The sequence below is a fragment of the Eucyclogobius newberryi genome, unplaced genomic scaffold, assembly GCF_026437365.1.
Source record: "Eucyclogobius newberryi isolate DKJ021-1_F unplaced genomic scaffold, fEucNew1.0.hap1 SCAF_15, whole genome shotgun sequence".
Taxonomy (NCBI): Eukaryota; Metazoa; Chordata; class Actinopteri; order Gobiiformes; family Gobiidae; genus Eucyclogobius; species Eucyclogobius newberryi.
This window is the reverse complement of record NW_027315779.1, coordinates 8,263,248-8,281,190: the sequence shown is the minus strand read 5'-3', so window position 1 is coordinate 8,281,190 and position 17,943 is coordinate 8,263,248. Positions and strand designations below refer to the sequence as shown.

Sequence of the window (17,943 nt, the reverse complement as noted above, 5' to 3'; positions counted from 1 at the left end):
ATGCTGTGTGGGAGGAGCCAGAGGAGGGGCCATGCTGTGTGGGAGGAGCCAGAGGAGGGACCATGCTGTGTGTGTGAGTGTGTTACAACAGCTCTGTGTGTATGAGTGTGTGTATGAATGTGTGTATGAGTGTTACTACAGCTCTGTGTGTATAAGTGTGTGTATGAGTGTGTGTATGAGTGTGTTACTACAGCTCTGTGTGTATAAGTGTGTGTATAAGTGTGTGTATGAGTGTGTTACTACAGCTCTGTGTGTATAAGTGTGTGTATAAGTGTGTGTATGAGTGTGTGTATGAGTGTGTTACTACAGCTCTGTGTGTATAAGTGTGTGTATAAGTGTGTGTATGAGTGTGTGTATGAGTGTGTTACTACAGCTCTGTGTGTATAAGTGTGTGTATGAGTGTGTGTATGAGTGTGTGTATGAGTGTGTTACTACAGCTCTGTGTGTATGAGTGTGTGTATAAGTGTGTGTATAAGTGTGTGTATGAGTGTGTGTATGAGTGTATTACTACAGCTCTGTGTGTATAAGTGTGTGTATGAGTGTGTGTATGAGTGTGTGTATGAGTGTGTTACTACAGCTCTGTGTGTATGAGTGTGTGTATGAGTGTGTGTATGAGTGTGTGTATGAGTGTGTTACTACAGCTCTGTGTGTATGAGTGTGTGTATGAGTGTGTGTATGAGTGTGTTACTACAGCTCTGTGTGTATAAGTGTGTGTATGAGTGTGTGTATGAGTGTGTGTATGAGTGTGTTACTACAGCTCTGTGTGTATAAGTGTGTGTATGAGTGTGTGTATGAGTGTGTGTATGAGTGTGTTACTACAGCTCTGTGTGTATGAGTGTGTGTATGAGTGTGTGTATGAGTGTGTTACTACAGCTCTGTGTGTATAAGTGTGTGTATGAGTGTGTGTATGAGTGTGTTACTACAGCTCTGTGTGTATAAGTGTGTGTATAAGTGTGTGTATGAGTGTGTGTATGAGTGTGTTACTACAGCTCTGTGTGTATAAGTGTGTGTATGAGTGTGTGTATGAGTGTGTGTATGAGTGTGTTACTACAGCTCTGTGTGTATGAGTGTGTGTATAAGTGTGTGTATAAGTGTGTGTATGAGTGTGTGTATGAGTGTATTACTACAGCTCTGTGTGTATAAGTGTGTGTATGAGTGTGTGTATGAGTGTGTGTATGAGTGTGTTACTACAGCTCTGTGTGTATGAGTGTGTGTATGAGTGTGTGTATGAGTGTGTGCATGAGTGTGTTACTACAGCTCTGTGTGTATAAGTGTGTGTATGAGTGTGTGTATGAGTGTGTGTATGAGTGTGTTACTACAGCTCTGTGTGTATAAGTGTGTGTATGAGTGTGTGTATGAGTGTGTTACAACAGCTCTGTGTGTATGAGTGTGTGTATGAGTGTGTTACTACAGCTCTGTGTGTATAAGTGTGTGTATGAGTGTGTGTATGAGTGTGTTCCAACAGCTCTGTGTGTATGAGTGTGTGTATGAGTGTGTTACAACAGCTCTGTGTGTATGAGTGTGTGTATGAGTGTGTTACAACAGCTCTGTGTGTATGAGTGTGTGTATGAGTGTGTGTATGAGTGTGTTACAACAGCTCTGTGTGTGCTGTGTGTGTTAGTGTGTTACAACAGCTCTGTGTGTATAAGTGTGTGTATGAGTGTGTGTATGAGTGTGTGTATGAGTGTGTTACTACAGCTCTGTGTATAAGTGTGTGTATGAGTGTGTGTATGAGTGTGTGTATGTATGAGTGTGTTACAACAGCTCTGTGTGTATGAGTGTGTGTATGAGTGTGTGTATGAGTGTGTGTATGAGTGTGTGTATGAGTGTGTTACTACAGCTCTGTGTGTATAAGTGTGTGTATGAGTGTGTGTATGAGTGTGTGTATGAGTGTGTTACTACAGCTCTGTGTGTATAAGTGTGTGTATGAGTGTGTGTATGAGTGTGTTACAACAGCTCTGTGTGTATGAGTGTGTGTATGAGTGTGTGTATGAGTGTGTTACAACAGCTCTGTGTGTATGAGTGTGTGTATGAGTGTGTGTATGAGTGTGTTACAACAGCTCTGTGTGTATGAGTGTGTGTATGAGTGTGTGTATGAGTGTGTTACAACAGCTCTGTGTGTGCTGTGTGTGTTAGTGTGTTACAACAGCTCTGTGTGTGCTGTGTGTATGAGTGTGTTACAGCAGCTCTGTGTGTGCCGTGTCTATGAGTGTGTGTATTAGTGTGTTACAACAGCTCTGTGTGTGCTGTTTGTATTAGTGTGTTACAACAGCTCTGTGTGTATGAGTGTGTTACAACAGCTCTGTGTGTGTGCTGTGTGTATAAGTGTGTGTATTAGTGTGTTACAACAGCGCCGTGTGTGCTGTGTGTATTCGTGTGTGCTGTGAGTGAGCGCTGAGTCATCCCGCTGATAAACAATGAGCGAGCAGTTCTGTTTTTCCAGTTGTCGCTGTAACCAACACCGTCCCGTCCTTGCGTCTGTCTGGTTGGCTATAGTTTCCCGGAACATCTCTTTATAGAATGGATTCTCTCAGAAAACAATTGAAAGAGATAAAGAAGGAGATCTGAAATAAGAGGCGATGTGTTTTCTGACGAGATAGGCCTACACTGTCAGGTTCAAGCACAAAGCATTCTGGGAATGAGAAGTGCTGCGCAAAAGAATGTGAATCCTATTTCAAATGAATGTGCCCTTGTTTAGTCAGAGACAAGCCCCGCCCTGTTTTAGAGTAAAGAAAGTTCCCACAAGGACAAGACAAATACAATGTATTTTAAGGTGTTAAATACATACAATCATAATTGATAGTTGATAATATATATATTTAAGAATCATTCATTGTGTTATTACTACATTATTTTCCAAAGTCATGGGTTATTCCAGCATAATAGGCCGTGGTAGACGGAGAGATGACAAATAGTCTTACAATCGAAACAATTGAGACTATGAGGAAGCAGTTTTTATACAAGCAACGCAACTCACAGTCATTTGGCATTGTGAAATATTAGTAATGATAAAACTGCAGAATAACCATGGCTGTCATGGTCTGAGACTGGTAAAAATAAATAAAAGGAACAAGTTTGTTTTGTGTCTTGTTTCTAGAAAATAAAATGACTCTTTCATAATTCAGGAAATGACTCTCAATGGAAATAACGTTGTTCTCTTTTCCATGCAAATGTTCAAATTATGTTCATAATAATGTTCATCACAAATTCAGAAATGTGGCCAACAAATCTCAGCAAATTTGGAGAAATGAAACAAAGGAAGTGACACAATCGGAAAAAACAAAATTCACTTTATTAATAGATGCACCGTTTGTGGGATTTCACTTCCACTGCCAGGTAAAACACACATGACAAAAATGTACAACCTTTTCAAAACAATTATCCTTCTTTCAGTTCCTCATTAAAGCCTTTAATTATCTTTTGATAAACTCCATTCCAGCACCAGCAGTGGAGCAGTGTTTGGACCACATCACACGACATGTTTCATCTCCACAGGACCTGAATATCACAGTAGTTGATAAAGTTGTGTCTTTATTACGTCAAAACACTTTTCTTACGTCACAGAAAAACTATAACATTCCAATGTTGAAATAACAAAACAATAATCATTCATTAGATTACAATGGAGACCTGGAAATGTGTTTTACTTCTGCAAAGAGAAAAACTGTATTTAAGGGTTATTTTTAGCATGATTTACTTTCGACTCTCTGTCACAGACTCTAACAGTAGATGATACTTAAACCTGTTTTTAGTGTCAGACCGGTCCTGGTCTAAAGTTAGATCACACAGGTAGTTATGGGAAAGATTTCATAAAAAAATTAAATTCAAAATGTTGCTATTGTCTGACTCAAACAGATGTGGGTAAGAGTCACATACTGACCAGTATCAAATCCATAATACCGGTAGTTTTGACCAAAGGAGAATTTACCATTTATATTCAAATTAAAATGACATTTTATAGCGTTGCTTCATGGTTCATGGAAAAAACAAAACATGTTTCTTGGACATTGAGTTTGTATTTTTTTGGAGTTCTGGGATTGAAAAGTGGAACTTGGATCTACTTTTCAATCATGCTTTTCATTAATTTAAGTTTAGTTTTTATTATTTTAACAATATTAGTTCTTGTAGTGTAAATCTACTTTTTGCCAATAGTTTTATTCAACTAATTTCGGTTTTTTTATGTTTACTATGTCTACTATTTATTTAATTTTATTTAGTCCTAGTTAGTCAGTAAAAAAACAGCTCACCCAAGAATGCAAATGGGATGCCCCACCCACAGCCCTGATGCCCCACCCACAGCCCTGATGCCCCACCCACAGCCCTAACTGTATGTGTGTACATGTACTCCCTTAAAATGAACCAAAAAGTGCGCAATAAGTCAGTGTTTGAGTAGCTTATTCACAGACAATGGATTTTCAGCACATCACAATATCTGAAGGTGTCAGGTCCTGTGGAGGTCAGAGGTCACGAGGAGTCCCGCCTTATCTGATTGGTCAGGCAGAGCATTTCCAGCTGCTGGGCGCGCTCAGAGTGGACCGTCACAAGGGTACGGTTTTCTTCCACCAGACGCCGAAATTCCTCCTGCAATCGGGCGATCTCCATGGCAACCTGCTCATCATCCACCAGCTCTGCCAGCAGCTTACGCCTACAGCCACAAGAGAGGGGTCTAACTATAACACAGAACTGGCAAGAAATGACCCCCAGAAGTGTGCTCATTACATTCACTTTGCTCTTTGTCCTGTTTTCAAACTGCAGTGTGAAAAAAACAACAACAACCTATTAGTTTATAAGTGAAAGTGAAAGAACACCATGGTATAAGTGAAACATAAATTAAATGATCTGCAACGCACATACTGTATGTCAAACAGAAGCCCAAAGTTTGTACCGGGTCAGGCCCATCTGCAGATCTGGAGTCAGGAGTGAGGATTATGAGTCTGCTGGACATTGGGTTCTGTTCATTCTAAAACGCTCTCTTTATTCCAGTCTCTCTCTCTAAACATTGTAAATGTATCAATAGGCAACAAGAGGCTTCTGTGATGTATGATTGTAGATACATATATAGAAAGAGCATGTTGTGATCACCACCCACAGCATCATACATGGTTTATGAAAGTGAACACATGTAACATTTGAATGTCAGGGTTGTATTACTGGGAAGTGCCCAAAACAATTGGAGGGTTTGAGAGGTAAACACATTTAGAAAGGGGGATTTTCATATGTAGATTACAGAGATATTGTAAAGCATAATAATGAATAGACAAATCATTTTGTTTGTACTAGAGTTTCCTGTGTGTATCCATGAAGAGGAGGATTTCCAGGCACAAACATTGACTTTGAGCCATGACGCACAGGGGCGTGTCTCACCAGGTGAATAACATCATTCTTATGTCAAACAAGTTCTTCATTCTTCATTCAAACAGATTCTTCTTTTTCATGTTTGTGTAATGTGACTTGTCTTGTGGCTTAAAGTTAATATGAAGTCAAGATATAGAGTAACAATACATGTGTACATTTACTGAGTGTACTCAGCACAACATACATACATGTTTTCTCTTTTCATGGTGTAATTTTACACATATCTGAATACATTTGATATTGGTTTACAGGCTTAGGCTACTTTGGATTAAGGAAACTGTGCATTTTTTCATGTACATGAAAATGTAACTTCTTCTGAGTGTAAGATACTGTGATTCATTAACAGAGTTTAGCTGTAGAAAATCTACTACAACAGTGAATGTAATTAACCAGATAGATTCAATAAAAGTGTGTTTGAGGGAAAACCAAACAGACAGATGATACACAGATGATTAGCCTTTGAACATACACAACATGATAAATGCATGACATTTTTGTACTTGTTCTTAATCTTTGTAACATTGATTAAACACAAAAACTCGACAGTTACATTTTCAATGTGAAATGTTTATACTGAAGGGAGGAATATAATACGGTATATCTTAAACTATTATGCTACTTCATGCATGTTTTCTATGTATAAAAGTCTTACTTGTGGTCTTCGAGGACAGATATTTCATGTTTGACCTGATGAAACTCTTTGGCCATCCTGCAGTGCTCCCTGTACACCTGCACGCTCTCCCTCAGAGAGACACAAGGGGGCACTGGCTGCAACAAAAAGAGCACTTACTGCCCTGCACCATAAACTCATAATGACAGTGAAACATAAACATATAAGAACACAACACGTTCACACATGAATGATGTTGAAAGAAACAACAAAAAGGCCTGTGTTAGTAATCTTTACCAACAGAAAAAAGCTTGATGACGTGCTTAACCCTTTCACTCTTGTGTTTTGGATCACAGCTCTAGTTTGAAGTAGTAGTACTTTGGTTCCTCTACTCTCACATATTTACCTGCAAGCGCCGTTCAAGGCCAGGGAAATTGTGCGCGAGGTCTTCATCCTCTTTTACATCTAGAAAATAAAACCAGAAGTCAGTTAGTTTTGGCATTATAAAGCCAGAGTTACATATGATCCAGGTTCAATACTTGGCCAGATGCAGCGTGGGGAGTTTGGAGGCCACTTTAGACGCTGCATTAGTCATGTCTAATGTCTATGAATGCACTGGCCTGGGAGCAGTAGCATTTGCTATTATTAAATGCTCCCTGTTGCATGGAGAGACCCACTCCACAGACAGGTGTTTAATGCCTTTCTCTGCCTCGTAAAACGTCCCAAAGTGGAGTCATGAAATGTCCCCTATCTGGAGACAAACCTGGTGTCCATGGCAACCAAAACAAATATATCTCTAACGTGTTTTACCTTATTACTGCTAATGTCCTTTATATTAATACATAATGTACGGCTTTACTACATGTACTACATGTAACACATGTAAAACACGACATGAATCATTCCTCAACATTAATGATGCACGTTTGAGTCGTCTTGCATTTGTAAACATGATTAGAAATAAAGAAATAGATGAAAATCTGCTGCTTGTTTGGGTAAACTATAAGGAGGTGAGGCCTTTTTATCCGCCTTTACCCGCACCTTTACCCGCACCTTTACCCTCACCTTTATCCGCCTTTACCCACACCTTTACCCTCACCTTTACCCGCACCTTTACCCGCACCTTTACCCTCACCTTTATCCGCACCTTTACCTGCACCTTTACCCGCACCTTTACCCTCACCTTTACCCGCACCTTTCCCCGCACCTTTACCCGCGCTTTTACCCTCACCTTTACCCTCACCTTTACCCTCACCTTTACCCGCACCTTTACCCTCACCTTTACCCTCACCTTTATCCGCACCTTTACCCGCACCTTTACCCTCACCTTTACCCGCACTCACCTTTACCCGCACCTTTACCCTCACCTTTACCCTCACCTTTACCCGCACCTTTACCCGCACCTTTACCCGCACCTTTACCCTCACCTTTACCCGCACCTTTACCCTCACCTTTACCCGCACCTTTACCCTCACCTTTACCCTCACCTTTACCCGCACCTTTACCCGCACCTTTACCCGCACCTTTACCCTCACCTTTACCCGCACCTTTACCCTCACCTTTACCCGCACCTTTACCCTCACCTTTACCCGCACCTTTACCCTCACCTTTATCCGCACCTTTACCCGCACCTTTACCCTCACCTTTATCCGCACCTTTACCCGCACCTTTACCCTCACCTTTACCCGCACCTTTACCCTCACCTTTATCCGCACCTTTACCCGCACCTTTACCCGCACCTTTACCCTCACCTTTACCCTCACCTTTACCCTCACCTTTACCCGCACCTTTACCCTCACCTTTACCCTCACCTTTACCCGCACCTTTACCCTCACCTTTACCCGCACCTTTACCCGCACCTTTACCCTCACCTTTACCCTCACCTTTACCCTCACCTTTACCCGCACCTTTACCCTCACCTTTACCCGCACCTTTACCCTCACCTTTACCCGCACCTTTACCCGCACCTTTACCCTCACCTTTACCCGCACCTTTACCCTCACCTTTATCCGCACCTTTACCCGCCCCTTTACCCTCACCTTTATCCGCACCTTTACCCTCACCTTTACCCTCACCTTTACCCGCACCTTTACCCTCACCTTTATCCGCACTTTTACCCTCACCTTTACCCGCACCTTTACCCTCACCTTTATCCGCACCTTTACCCGCACCTTTACCCTCACCTTTATCCGCACCTTTACCCTCACCTTTATCCGCACCTTTACCCTCACCTTTACCCGCACCTTTACCCTCACCTTTATCCGCACCTTTACCCGCACCTTTACCCTCACCTTTATCCGCACCTTTACCCTCACCTTTATCCGCACCTTTACCCTCACCTTTACCCGCACCTTTACCCTCACCTTTACCCGCACCTTTACCCGCATCTTTACCCTCACCTTTACCCGCACCTTTACCCACACTTGCCCTGGCAGAAATGTCCTGATGCCCCTGCCCCCCCTTTGTTGGACTTTGTGGAACACATGTGGAGAATCCTGGAGTGATGCAACCTTCTAAAAGCAGAGTATTAGAGGCGCGGCCCAGGGCCATGGGGCCAATTATGAAGTGGATAAATACAGTGCTCATGCTCAGCTCAGGACAGTGACCGTGGGGGGTGCAGTATGTCTGGCATGAAGTCACCAAGGACTGAGGGATCATCCTCCAACAGGACAGGACCGTCCACCAAGACAGAAGTGTAAACATAGGCCATGTCTGAGCTCAGTGGGGGGCGGGTTATGCTTATTGGGTTTAATATTAGGCTGTATATTTTCAATACATTGCCCAAAACATCGGTTCCATCAAGGATTTTCCGTCTCCTGGTTTGAGACAAAGTAGTAAGAATTTTGTTTCATCTGCAGGACTCGTTTGGGCAGAAATAAAAACAACCAAATTTGAAAAAGGTTCACATTTTGCTGGCTCAGTTGGTCATGGGCCTTATACTGCAGATCCTTAATTGCAGAGCGCTATATTCTAAAGACAGTTTCACATTTAATTCATAAATATATGTGAGAATTATTACATTTACTTGAGTAACTTTGGTTACTTTTGTGAGCAAAACTTTATGTTGATAATCTGAAATGACGTGTGTTTCTTGTGCCACTTCTTCAGGTGTGATTTATCATTTTGTGTCTTTGAAAATACCACATGTTTTTTTCCAATTACATGCACTTTAAATTATAAATCAGATGTTATGTCCGAACTGTTACTCTTACTTATACCGGTAGTAGTTTCACCAAATACTTTTTTACTTGAGTAATTTTTTTGCGTCACATTTTTGGCTTTCTGCTTATAACATCATTAACATTGTACACGCAAATGCAGGTGGTGTGCTTAGGAAACTCTATTTTTACCTTTCACATCCTGAGAGAAATCAGAAGGTCTGAGCGGTGGGAGGGTCAGACTGAAGTGTTAACTGCCCATAAATATAGGCTCCTGTTCTAAAGCCGAGCAGTGAATCAGTCGACAGGACACTGTCAGTATAGTGGAAATATGAGTCTGCAGTTGCATCTGCAGCTGCTGCCCCAGGAGCGGGGCCCATGCAGTAAAACATCCTGACAGCCCCACACACCTCCACGGGCCAGCGCTGTCCATGGGAGGGTCACTCAGGTGAAGTCACGGCTTCATGCTTTAGGTACAGTCAAATATCAGCACACGTTCATTCGTGGTTTACAGCTGGAGGATTGTGCTTTGTGGCTTGTTTTTAATATGCTGCGGTCCAACAGAAATAGAGGGAGCACCTGTTTCGACGGCAGTGAAAAAGAATGAACGCAGTTAAAGTGATAGGGTGTGAGGGGCGGGGCCGCTTGAGCTGGCTCTGTTTTGGTGGGAACTATGTCCAGTATGTGCTCCATGCATTCATTGCGCTCAGTGAGAGGAGAGACCACCACTGTTTCTTTGAGTTGAACTGTCAGCACCAGCACATGTTTAATGGCTCTGTAAAGCCACATATCAAATTAAAAGTACAGTACACTGAAAACAAAGTGCACTCAGCCACAAGATTGTGAAATAACAATGTAGTGACAGGAATATCTGACCAATCAAACAGAGAGGACTTGATGTTTCACACCAAACACAGAATAATAAAGGACTCAAGCCTGAATACTTCAAAGCTCAAAACTGAACCAAGGACAATCTCACGTTTGCACAAAGAACATGTTTGTCTCTAAAACAAATGTCTTTCCCAGTGGCTTATGTTATCATCTGAATAGGATAATGTCAGTGTCAGTGTCCTATAGGATCCAGGAAGTTTTGTTTTGTCATTTAGACTTATATAACCCGACCTTAGACGTGAGTTGGTGTCCAAGAGTGTTCTATGGTAAAAAAGTCATCAGTACTAAGTTAGTCCTGCCCTATGAGAGCAGTATAAACACCCTCAGATTGAAAGTGACTGTCAAAACATCTCAATTTACAAAATATTGTCCAGATTACTATCTTTGAAACCTTTTCAACAATAACCGGCCCTTATGAATAAAACCTAAACTGTAGTACTTTTCTCACACCTGATTGGCTTTGTTTTAACAGTAAATAACAATCGTATTTCACCAAAAGTATCTACGAATATTTGACCTGTTGTTTCACTGAGGCTGAAGGCGATTCTAACTTCAGATTTATCCGGGGACACTCTTCTGGTTGAGGTGATCATTTATCCCTGGAGGAGACAAAAAACATCAGCTTTGTTCTTGTAGTCATTTGTTTATGTATTTCTTTCTTTATTTGATCGTTGAGTCAAGTTAAATAATCTGTGAGTATGATTTTTAGAGTGACATGGTTGATTTTGTATGTTTAATTTTCATACTATAACGACAAATGTTCGAAATGAAATTAGAACAAAAGTATTAAAGTCAGAAATACATTGAAGCAAGTGCAAAGATGTATTGCAGAAAACTGAATGAATCTAAAAAATGGTCAAAACTAACCAAATCGCGATTCTGAATTCAAGTCATATTTTCAGAGAAAGAGAATATCTTAATCTTAAATAAATCACATGATGAAGCCACAGCTGCAGGTTTGGGGACCACACGCCTGCACAAACACTCAGACAGTCACACGGCACATTTAGAGTAGCTGCAGCGCTGGGATTAAATAATTAGGGGGCTTTGACAGTAAAGCTGGACCAGTAAAGGAACAGGCTTTTTATATCAGTCCATTTGCCTCCTGTAACCCCCCTAATGTCCGAGCACTCAGCACAGGCGAGACTCTTATCAAGGAGAGCAGTTTTATTGCAGGAAAATGTCAAATGAAATATCATGTCTGTGTTTGGAATCACTTTTAAAAGGTTCATGTCGAAAAAGTCAAGATGCCTTTGTTTTGAAATTGATGTTAAATTGACAAAGCAAAAGAGGAATCATATTTAAAAAAATATATATTTCCTTGGTGTAGGATCAAAACGTGTATTATTATTACTGTCATTGTTTTTTACCACTTTTGATATATCACTGCTGTCCAACATTGTAGTTTATAGTAAAGTATTAAAAGATGAGAGAATAAAGAGCTCATTCTTACCTGACAACAAACAGGTCCAAAAATCCCTGTGCGCTAAAAGTCAAATGCACCACTGAAGAGTCCGACAAAAACAGGTCCAAAATAACGATCTACAGAATGAAGACGCAATAAGATTTCAATAGTTTTGCTTCGGGCATCAGTGTTGACGTCTCATGTTATCCAGCCTCTGCACACACAGGGAGAATGAAGTGTAGTGAGAGAAGAGGAACAGCACGCTGCTCTGTCCCCCTTTGGCCAGCCCCCAGCCCAATTAAAAGTGTCAGATGACATGACTAAAGCCCACAAAAATGCCCATAGCTTCAGTGTGGATTTGATGGACATGCTCATACCAGCGGGAGGCTGTGCAATAGTTGTGCAGTGAGGCAGTCTGCAGTTTGTCTACAATGGGACGAGTCAGGTCATTATCCATGCAGCAAAAAATAATACAATAAAATCAGTTTTCAACATAAAAATGAAAGTTTATTGGAACATAAAACAATGTTTTACAGATGCAACATTATACATTATATAATAATTATAATATTATATAACTTATATAGAAATAGGTAGCAAAAGGATGTCAAGCCTCGATGCAGCATTGTTACAAAGATGGTGTTGCATCTTGTTTATTGGAATTTGTCTTAAAATATCAAATTATACAAGTTACTAATACCAACTAAACAACCAAATTAACCGGTTCAACCTTTACCCCAAAATAGACAAAAAAGGAACAGGTCAAGTATAAATGTACTTGCATAGGCCAAATTGATAAGGTTGATGTTGAGCATTCAGACAATGAGTATTATCATAATGATAAGTGTATTTAATGAGCTTTCCACCTCAAAATAAAACATTTCTGTCATCAAAAACAGGATTAGTGGTGTTTTGGTTCCTTCAGGCACGTTTCAGGAGTGTCACTTCTGCCTGTCTCCAGCAGAGGGTAGCATTCCCTCATTGCTTATTAAAAAAGAAAAGTCTGGACAAAGTCAGAAGGATAAATGATGCCGTTTGTCTTCATTGACAGTGTTGACTGACTTGTGTTGAGATGGATGGAGCTTCTGTGTCCTTCACTGTGAAGATGAAATCCTCTTAAATGTTAACGACACTTGCCAGGTTCGGGCTGATTTTTGTGGCATTTAAGATTCAGAGTAGCTGAAGTATTGTTTAGTGCGTTTGCTTTGTTTTCTTCATCAACTTGCCCTTTACGGTAATGCAAACAAAAAAGCAGCAATTTGGATCATTAAGAGAGAAATAAGTCGTTTTATTACCCACAAACAGCCTCAATGTCGCCTTGAAAGTTCTCCAATTCTGTCAAATGCATTTAGCTCATACTTGTACTGATTAGTCAATATTTGTATGGGTTAGATTACAAAACGTGAAGAGGAAACATGAAAGAAAAGTCTGGTTGTATTGAGTAGTATTAAAAATGACTGTAGTATAAAATGACTATAAAATGCCTATTGGCCTAAGTGGTCATTACAAAGCATTAATTGCAGCATGAAAGACAGTCAAATCGTTTTACTTTTATCTGAATTGAGAATAGGAGCAGAGAAAACTGAACATGCTACAATGCAAGTATAATCCAGTTTTACCCAAAGGACTTGTGTTAGTTTTCATAATATATAAACGATCAGATTATTAAATAGTATAATACGTAACCATCTGAACAAACACAGATCACACTCTGTCCTTCACCCTGTGTTGAGGTTTGGTTGCCAGGTCATTCTCAAGGTTATGGGGCCACAACAGCCCTGGCCCGTGTCCAGGTGAGGTCTTAGGTTATTACAGAGGACTTTATCCGAGCTCAGGGCCGCTGCGTTTCAAGGGCGGTACGTGTAATCCACGGCCTCATTCATGATGGATTAGATCAAGCTATAAAAATACAGCCTTAGTTTTGATTAAGAATTATGGGGTTAGGAGATTGGAGACAACCAAACGCTATTACATTGGAGTGAGCCCAATCCCAGAATTAATCTGAATACCAAAAAGAGAAAACTCAATACATGAAGAGATTAAGAAAAGCTTAAACCAATTCTCTCAGGACACACAAACTACAGACTGGACCAGAAGAGTTATGGCACAACAAACACTGCATTTATTACGTACAGTATCATTATGCTGATATGGTTGGAGGGGGTGGAAAATACTTAATCATTAACTAACTTTAACTGATAGATGCTTTCATTTATAAGATCACTTTTACTTAAATAAACATGCCTTAGAGCTGTACCAGATCTTTACCCTGCGAAAACTGAAACCGTTTTTTATGTTGAACTCATCCCTGGCTCTGGAAATCCCACATTCTTCAAATTTATAAGCGTTATTTTTCGGGCGGATCTTTAAAACAGCTTTTTTTCAGATGCCAAAGTGACACAGGAGTGAAGCCAATCAGAGAACTGCGTTTTGTACTAATACTAATACTATTAGTTACAGACATTCCGCAGTGGTTTAATTTTTGACTACGGTAGCTATATTAAATATTAAAACCTGTCAAAACTTGTTTGAAATATTATATAATGCAACCACTAAAACTTGCAAATAAGATGGGGAAGTCACTATTATTGATTATTGATAATTTGTGTAATGTATTTGTATTTGAAAAGTTGAATGTAAAATAATACTTATGTAGTTGCATTGCATTATTTATTTATTCATCAAACTCGGACGTGGAACATTATTAATGAAGCCACAAATGCACTTTGGTTGGATGAAGCCAATGGTTTTTCTCACTAAAATCAATCACTTCACGCTTAGGGAAGGTGGGAGATGTGTCTTGCTCAGGGACACAATGGCAGCTCATGCATTGGCCAGAGCTGAAGCTGAACTGAGAAACCTCTACCTGAGCTCTAGTTGTAATAAATATTTGCTGAAGCAGTATTTGCTTTAGTGATATGAGAGGCAGGATTGTAGTAATAGTTATTATTGTATTGATGAATCAGTTTGACATTCAAATATGTGGCCTCACTGACAAGAAGCCCGAGACGCAGTGTGGATGGAGACAAAGAAGATGGATCGGCAGCGTCAAACTTCTGGTGCTCTAATGGAGAGCTCCGCAGTGGGACGGGGGTAAAAAAGAGTCAGATGAACTGCAGAGGCGACGTTTGTCCTTTAAAACTACACACGTCTACAGATTCAGTTCTTTAAATGACAAATGAGTCCGTCATTTTTATAGTTAAACTAATGTTATCTATTTTTTCCAAATCAATTTTAGGTCAGACTCAAACTTTTCATACTGAGCTCCACCTGAGAGAATTGCCTCCCGAGTAGCACTAGATCCAAACCGCGTCGCTAAAAGGACGATTGTAGGTCAAAACTTATGAGGTAAAACACCCGGGGATGAAATATTGATACATTTGACTTTAAATTCTACCATTTGAACTGGAATCTGCTTACCACCTGAAGAAGCTCACGCACGCATACCACAGTTTGAGAACCACTGAGGTAGAGAATTAGCAAATAGCATGTTTGTGGATTTGATGTCATTTAGTGGACAATTCAGAACTGCATCATTTCCTCTCTGTATTAACTCTACGTGTGCATTCAGAACTTGTAACTTTAAAAAACATTTCGCTCCAAGACAGTATATTTACAGACAGGAAACGTGACAACTTGTTTAGAAAAATGCAAAAATGTTTTATTGAAAATCCATGTTTTGTGTGGGAAAGGCAGATGCTGAAATGAGATGGTTTTAGTGAGGAGCTTCTGCGCTGATCACCAGGACGACACGACACCGGCTGAACACGTGCTGGACTAACACACAATGACAAGGGTAAAAGTGCCGTTCGTTTGTCTGATTCCACAGGTCAGAGTTCAGGGGTCAAATGCTGGAGTCCTGGACCGTGTCGTCTCTGGTGGCGCTGCTTTGGGGTTGGCAGAACATACAGGTGGAGGGTGGGACGCTGTGGGCTCGGGACCTCCGCCTGGCGCCTTTGTAACACTGGAGCGAGAGGCCCAGCTCGTCCATCAGAGCGCTCACTGACATGCACTGGAAACATCATCAGAGAGTCAAATGACTAATATAGAGAAAACAAACAAAGGACAAAAGCAACAGGGTCAAATTAAGAGAGGAAAAAACATACATTTTGCTGGAGTACAATTCTCAAACTTATTTTCCTGGTTTGGGTTGACAAATGACTTGGAAGCGGTTGAGGAACAGTGGCTGACATGGAAAAAGAAATCTCTATTTTTATACAGATGTAAGTAATAATTGAAAAAGTGTTTATTCTGGATCACAGGCAATAAAAGTGCTGCTTAAAGTTAAAATTGGACTAATGTTGTTGTTGTTGTTGTTGTTGTTGTTGTTGTTGTTGTTGTTGTTTTTAATGAAGTACCGATACTGTATATGTAATATTAGTGGAAAACCCAGTTCTTATAGAAAGCTAGTAAAGTAGTAGTAGACGCATTAGTAGTAGTACTTATTCTGTAGTGCCGGTACTCGTTTCTGGTCTAGTCTGTTTTAGGTGTGTTCACACTTATTGTATCTAAATTGGGACTAAACCACGACTAATCCTGAAACTAAACCTGGACTAGATCAGGACTAAACCAGGACAAAAACAGGGCCAAACTAAGTCCACATCAGGACTAAAATGGGCTCAATTTAGGACCAAATAAAAATAAGTGTGAAGTCCCAGTTCAGTCCCATCTTTGTGGTGACATTTACTGTGGTTCTTGTGGAGAAGTAACGGGTGTTTAATGGGACGGTGGAGGCATTAGTGTGTCTCCCAGCTCTTTCTACTATTGAACTTTGGGATGGACATTAAAAAACAAAAAACATTCTGTTCAAACTAAATCTGGAGGCATTGCCTTTGAATCCACACAACAGTGAGTAGGTGCGGACCCCCCGCAGCGCTGTGACTCTGAACAGAAGTGTCAACAAAGCACTATTTCAATGTATCTACCACTGTGAACTGTTGTCTCATCCTAAAATCCAATTAAACACAGAAAAGAAGCCCTTGGAGCCAAATAAGAATTCATAAAATGGTAATTATAACCAAAAAGAAGTGCGCCGGGGGCTGGTATTATCTTGAAGAATAGTGAATTTTATTGACCTCATTAATCTTCCGTGTACTGTTTATTTGCTATTTACTTTGTCCTTTCCTCCAGGCAGTGCTTGGTACATTTATTCAGCACATTATCATTCTTCATAAAGAGGAATCTGAGTGGTGGATGGTTTTCCAAGTCTTGCTCTGAGCGTGTCAGAAGGTAAAGTGGCGCCCTGCAGGGTTTCCCACGATGCACTCTGAGGCATGAGACATTAGTAAAACTGAGAGACATGAGAAGAAGAGGTGAAGAAATATAAGGCTTCCCGTACTATTACTGCTGATACTACTATGCAACAGTATTATGACCGGAATATCAGTAATACTATGGTAATATAATGTAAATGAAATAATGGCCATAACATAGAATTACTCAAGGAAAAAGGACAAATCTGACATTCTACTTTATTTCATAGTTAATCCTCCTAATTCTAACTCTAAATAATACGAGTGAATTACAAGGAAACATGGTTAGTAATAATATTGGAACAGGGCCACACATCTTCCATATTACTAATGTTGCTACTGTATTATGCCAAATTAGAGCTAGGTGATTGACCAATTGACCATTAACAATAATTTGAATTGATTTTGTCTTATTAAGAATGGATTTTAATAATAACTCTGTGAGCATAAATAAAAGTGACTTTATCGTTGCTATTTAATTTTTTTTTAAAAAGTAACATTTCTTCCTTCTTTTTTCCTACATTTTTTCTTTCTTCTTGCACGGTGGCAAAGGCGGTTAGCGCTCTTGCCTCCCAAGAAGGAGATCATGGGTTCAATTCCCGGACCAGACCAACATCACATGATCTCTCTGCGTGGAGTTTGCATGTTCTCCCCGTGTTACCGTGGGTTCTCTCCGGGTTCTCCGGCTCCTCCCACCGTCCAAAGACATGTATTGGTGACAAATTGGTGACTCTAAATTGGCCCTTGTGAATGAATGTGAGCGTGAACTGTCTGTAATGTCTATGTCTCTGTGTTGGCCCTGCGACAAGTTGGCCACTGTCCAGGGTGTACCCCGCCTAAGGCCCGAAGTCACTGGGATAGGCTCCAGTCACCCGCGACCCCAAAAGGGAACAAGCGGTAGAAAATGGATGGATGGATGGAACATTTCTTCCTTCAAAGTCTGAGTAGAAAAGGACTAAACCAGGACAAGAACGGGACCAAACTTAATCTACAGTAACATTCAAACCAGGAACCAAGTGTGAACGCACCTTAAAAAGATCCACGCATCACTTGCACTTACAGATGACTATATCTCAATTAAAATGTGATTAAATGCACAACTTGTAACACATGTAAAGTATGTATGATTGCATCTAATATATCAACTACTGACTCCTGCTCTTCCCGGTTCCACACCTAAACAAGCTATTTTTCTGTTCTTTAATGAACTTGGCAGGTATTCAAAACCTGTCCCTTACAAACCTACAGACCACAAGAGAACAAAGAAATATA

The 17,943-nt window shown here is 40.4% G+C and overlaps 2 protein-coding genes across 2 annotated transcripts in view; both read right to left on the bottom strand.

Annotated features, from left to right (window-relative positions):
- Positions 1 to 4,324: 4,324 nt before the first annotated feature.
- On the bottom strand, positions 4,325 to 11,638 carry map3k7cl (map3k7 C-terminal like). The gene is made up of 5 exons (XM_072445513.1): positions 11,468 to 11,638; positions 10,532 to 10,613; positions 6,372 to 6,430; positions 6,008 to 6,123; positions 4,325 to 4,645 (listed from the first exon to the last, which is right to left on the bottom strand). The coding sequence occupies exons 2-5, from the start codon at positions 10,605 to 10,607 to the stop codon at positions 4,465 to 4,467; spliced, it is 432 nt and encodes a 143-aa protein (XP_072301614.1). The 5' UTR covers positions 10,608 to 10,613; positions 11,468 to 11,638; the 3' UTR covers positions 4,325 to 4,464.
- Positions 11,639 to 15,135: 3,497 nt separating this feature from the next.
- Positions 15,136 to 17,943, bottom strand: part of LOC140360633 (glutamate receptor ionotropic, kainate 1-like) — a 77,118-nt gene continuing 74,310 nt past the window's right edge. The window contains exon 17 of the mRNA XM_072445952.1: positions 15,136 to 15,431. Within this exon, the coding sequence (XP_072302053.1) occupies positions 15,264 to 15,431 (168 nt within the window). The 3' untranslated portion in view covers positions 15,136 to 15,263. The remainder of the gene's footprint in view (positions 15,432 to 17,943) is intronic.

Coding starts and splice junctions, on each gene's coding strand:
- map3k7cl (XM_072445513.1), bottom strand. CDS start 10,607: ATGATCACCTCAACCAGAAGAGTGTCCCCGGATAAATCTGAAGTTAGA. Junction 6,431..10,531: donor CAGCCTCAGTGAAACAACAG/GTCAAATATTCG, acceptor TTTATTTTCTAG/ATGTAAAAGAGGATGAAGAC. Junction 4,646..6,007: donor TCTGTCCTCGAAGACCACAA/GTAAGACTTTTA, acceptor TTGTGGCTGTAG/GCGTAAGCTGCTGGCAGAGC.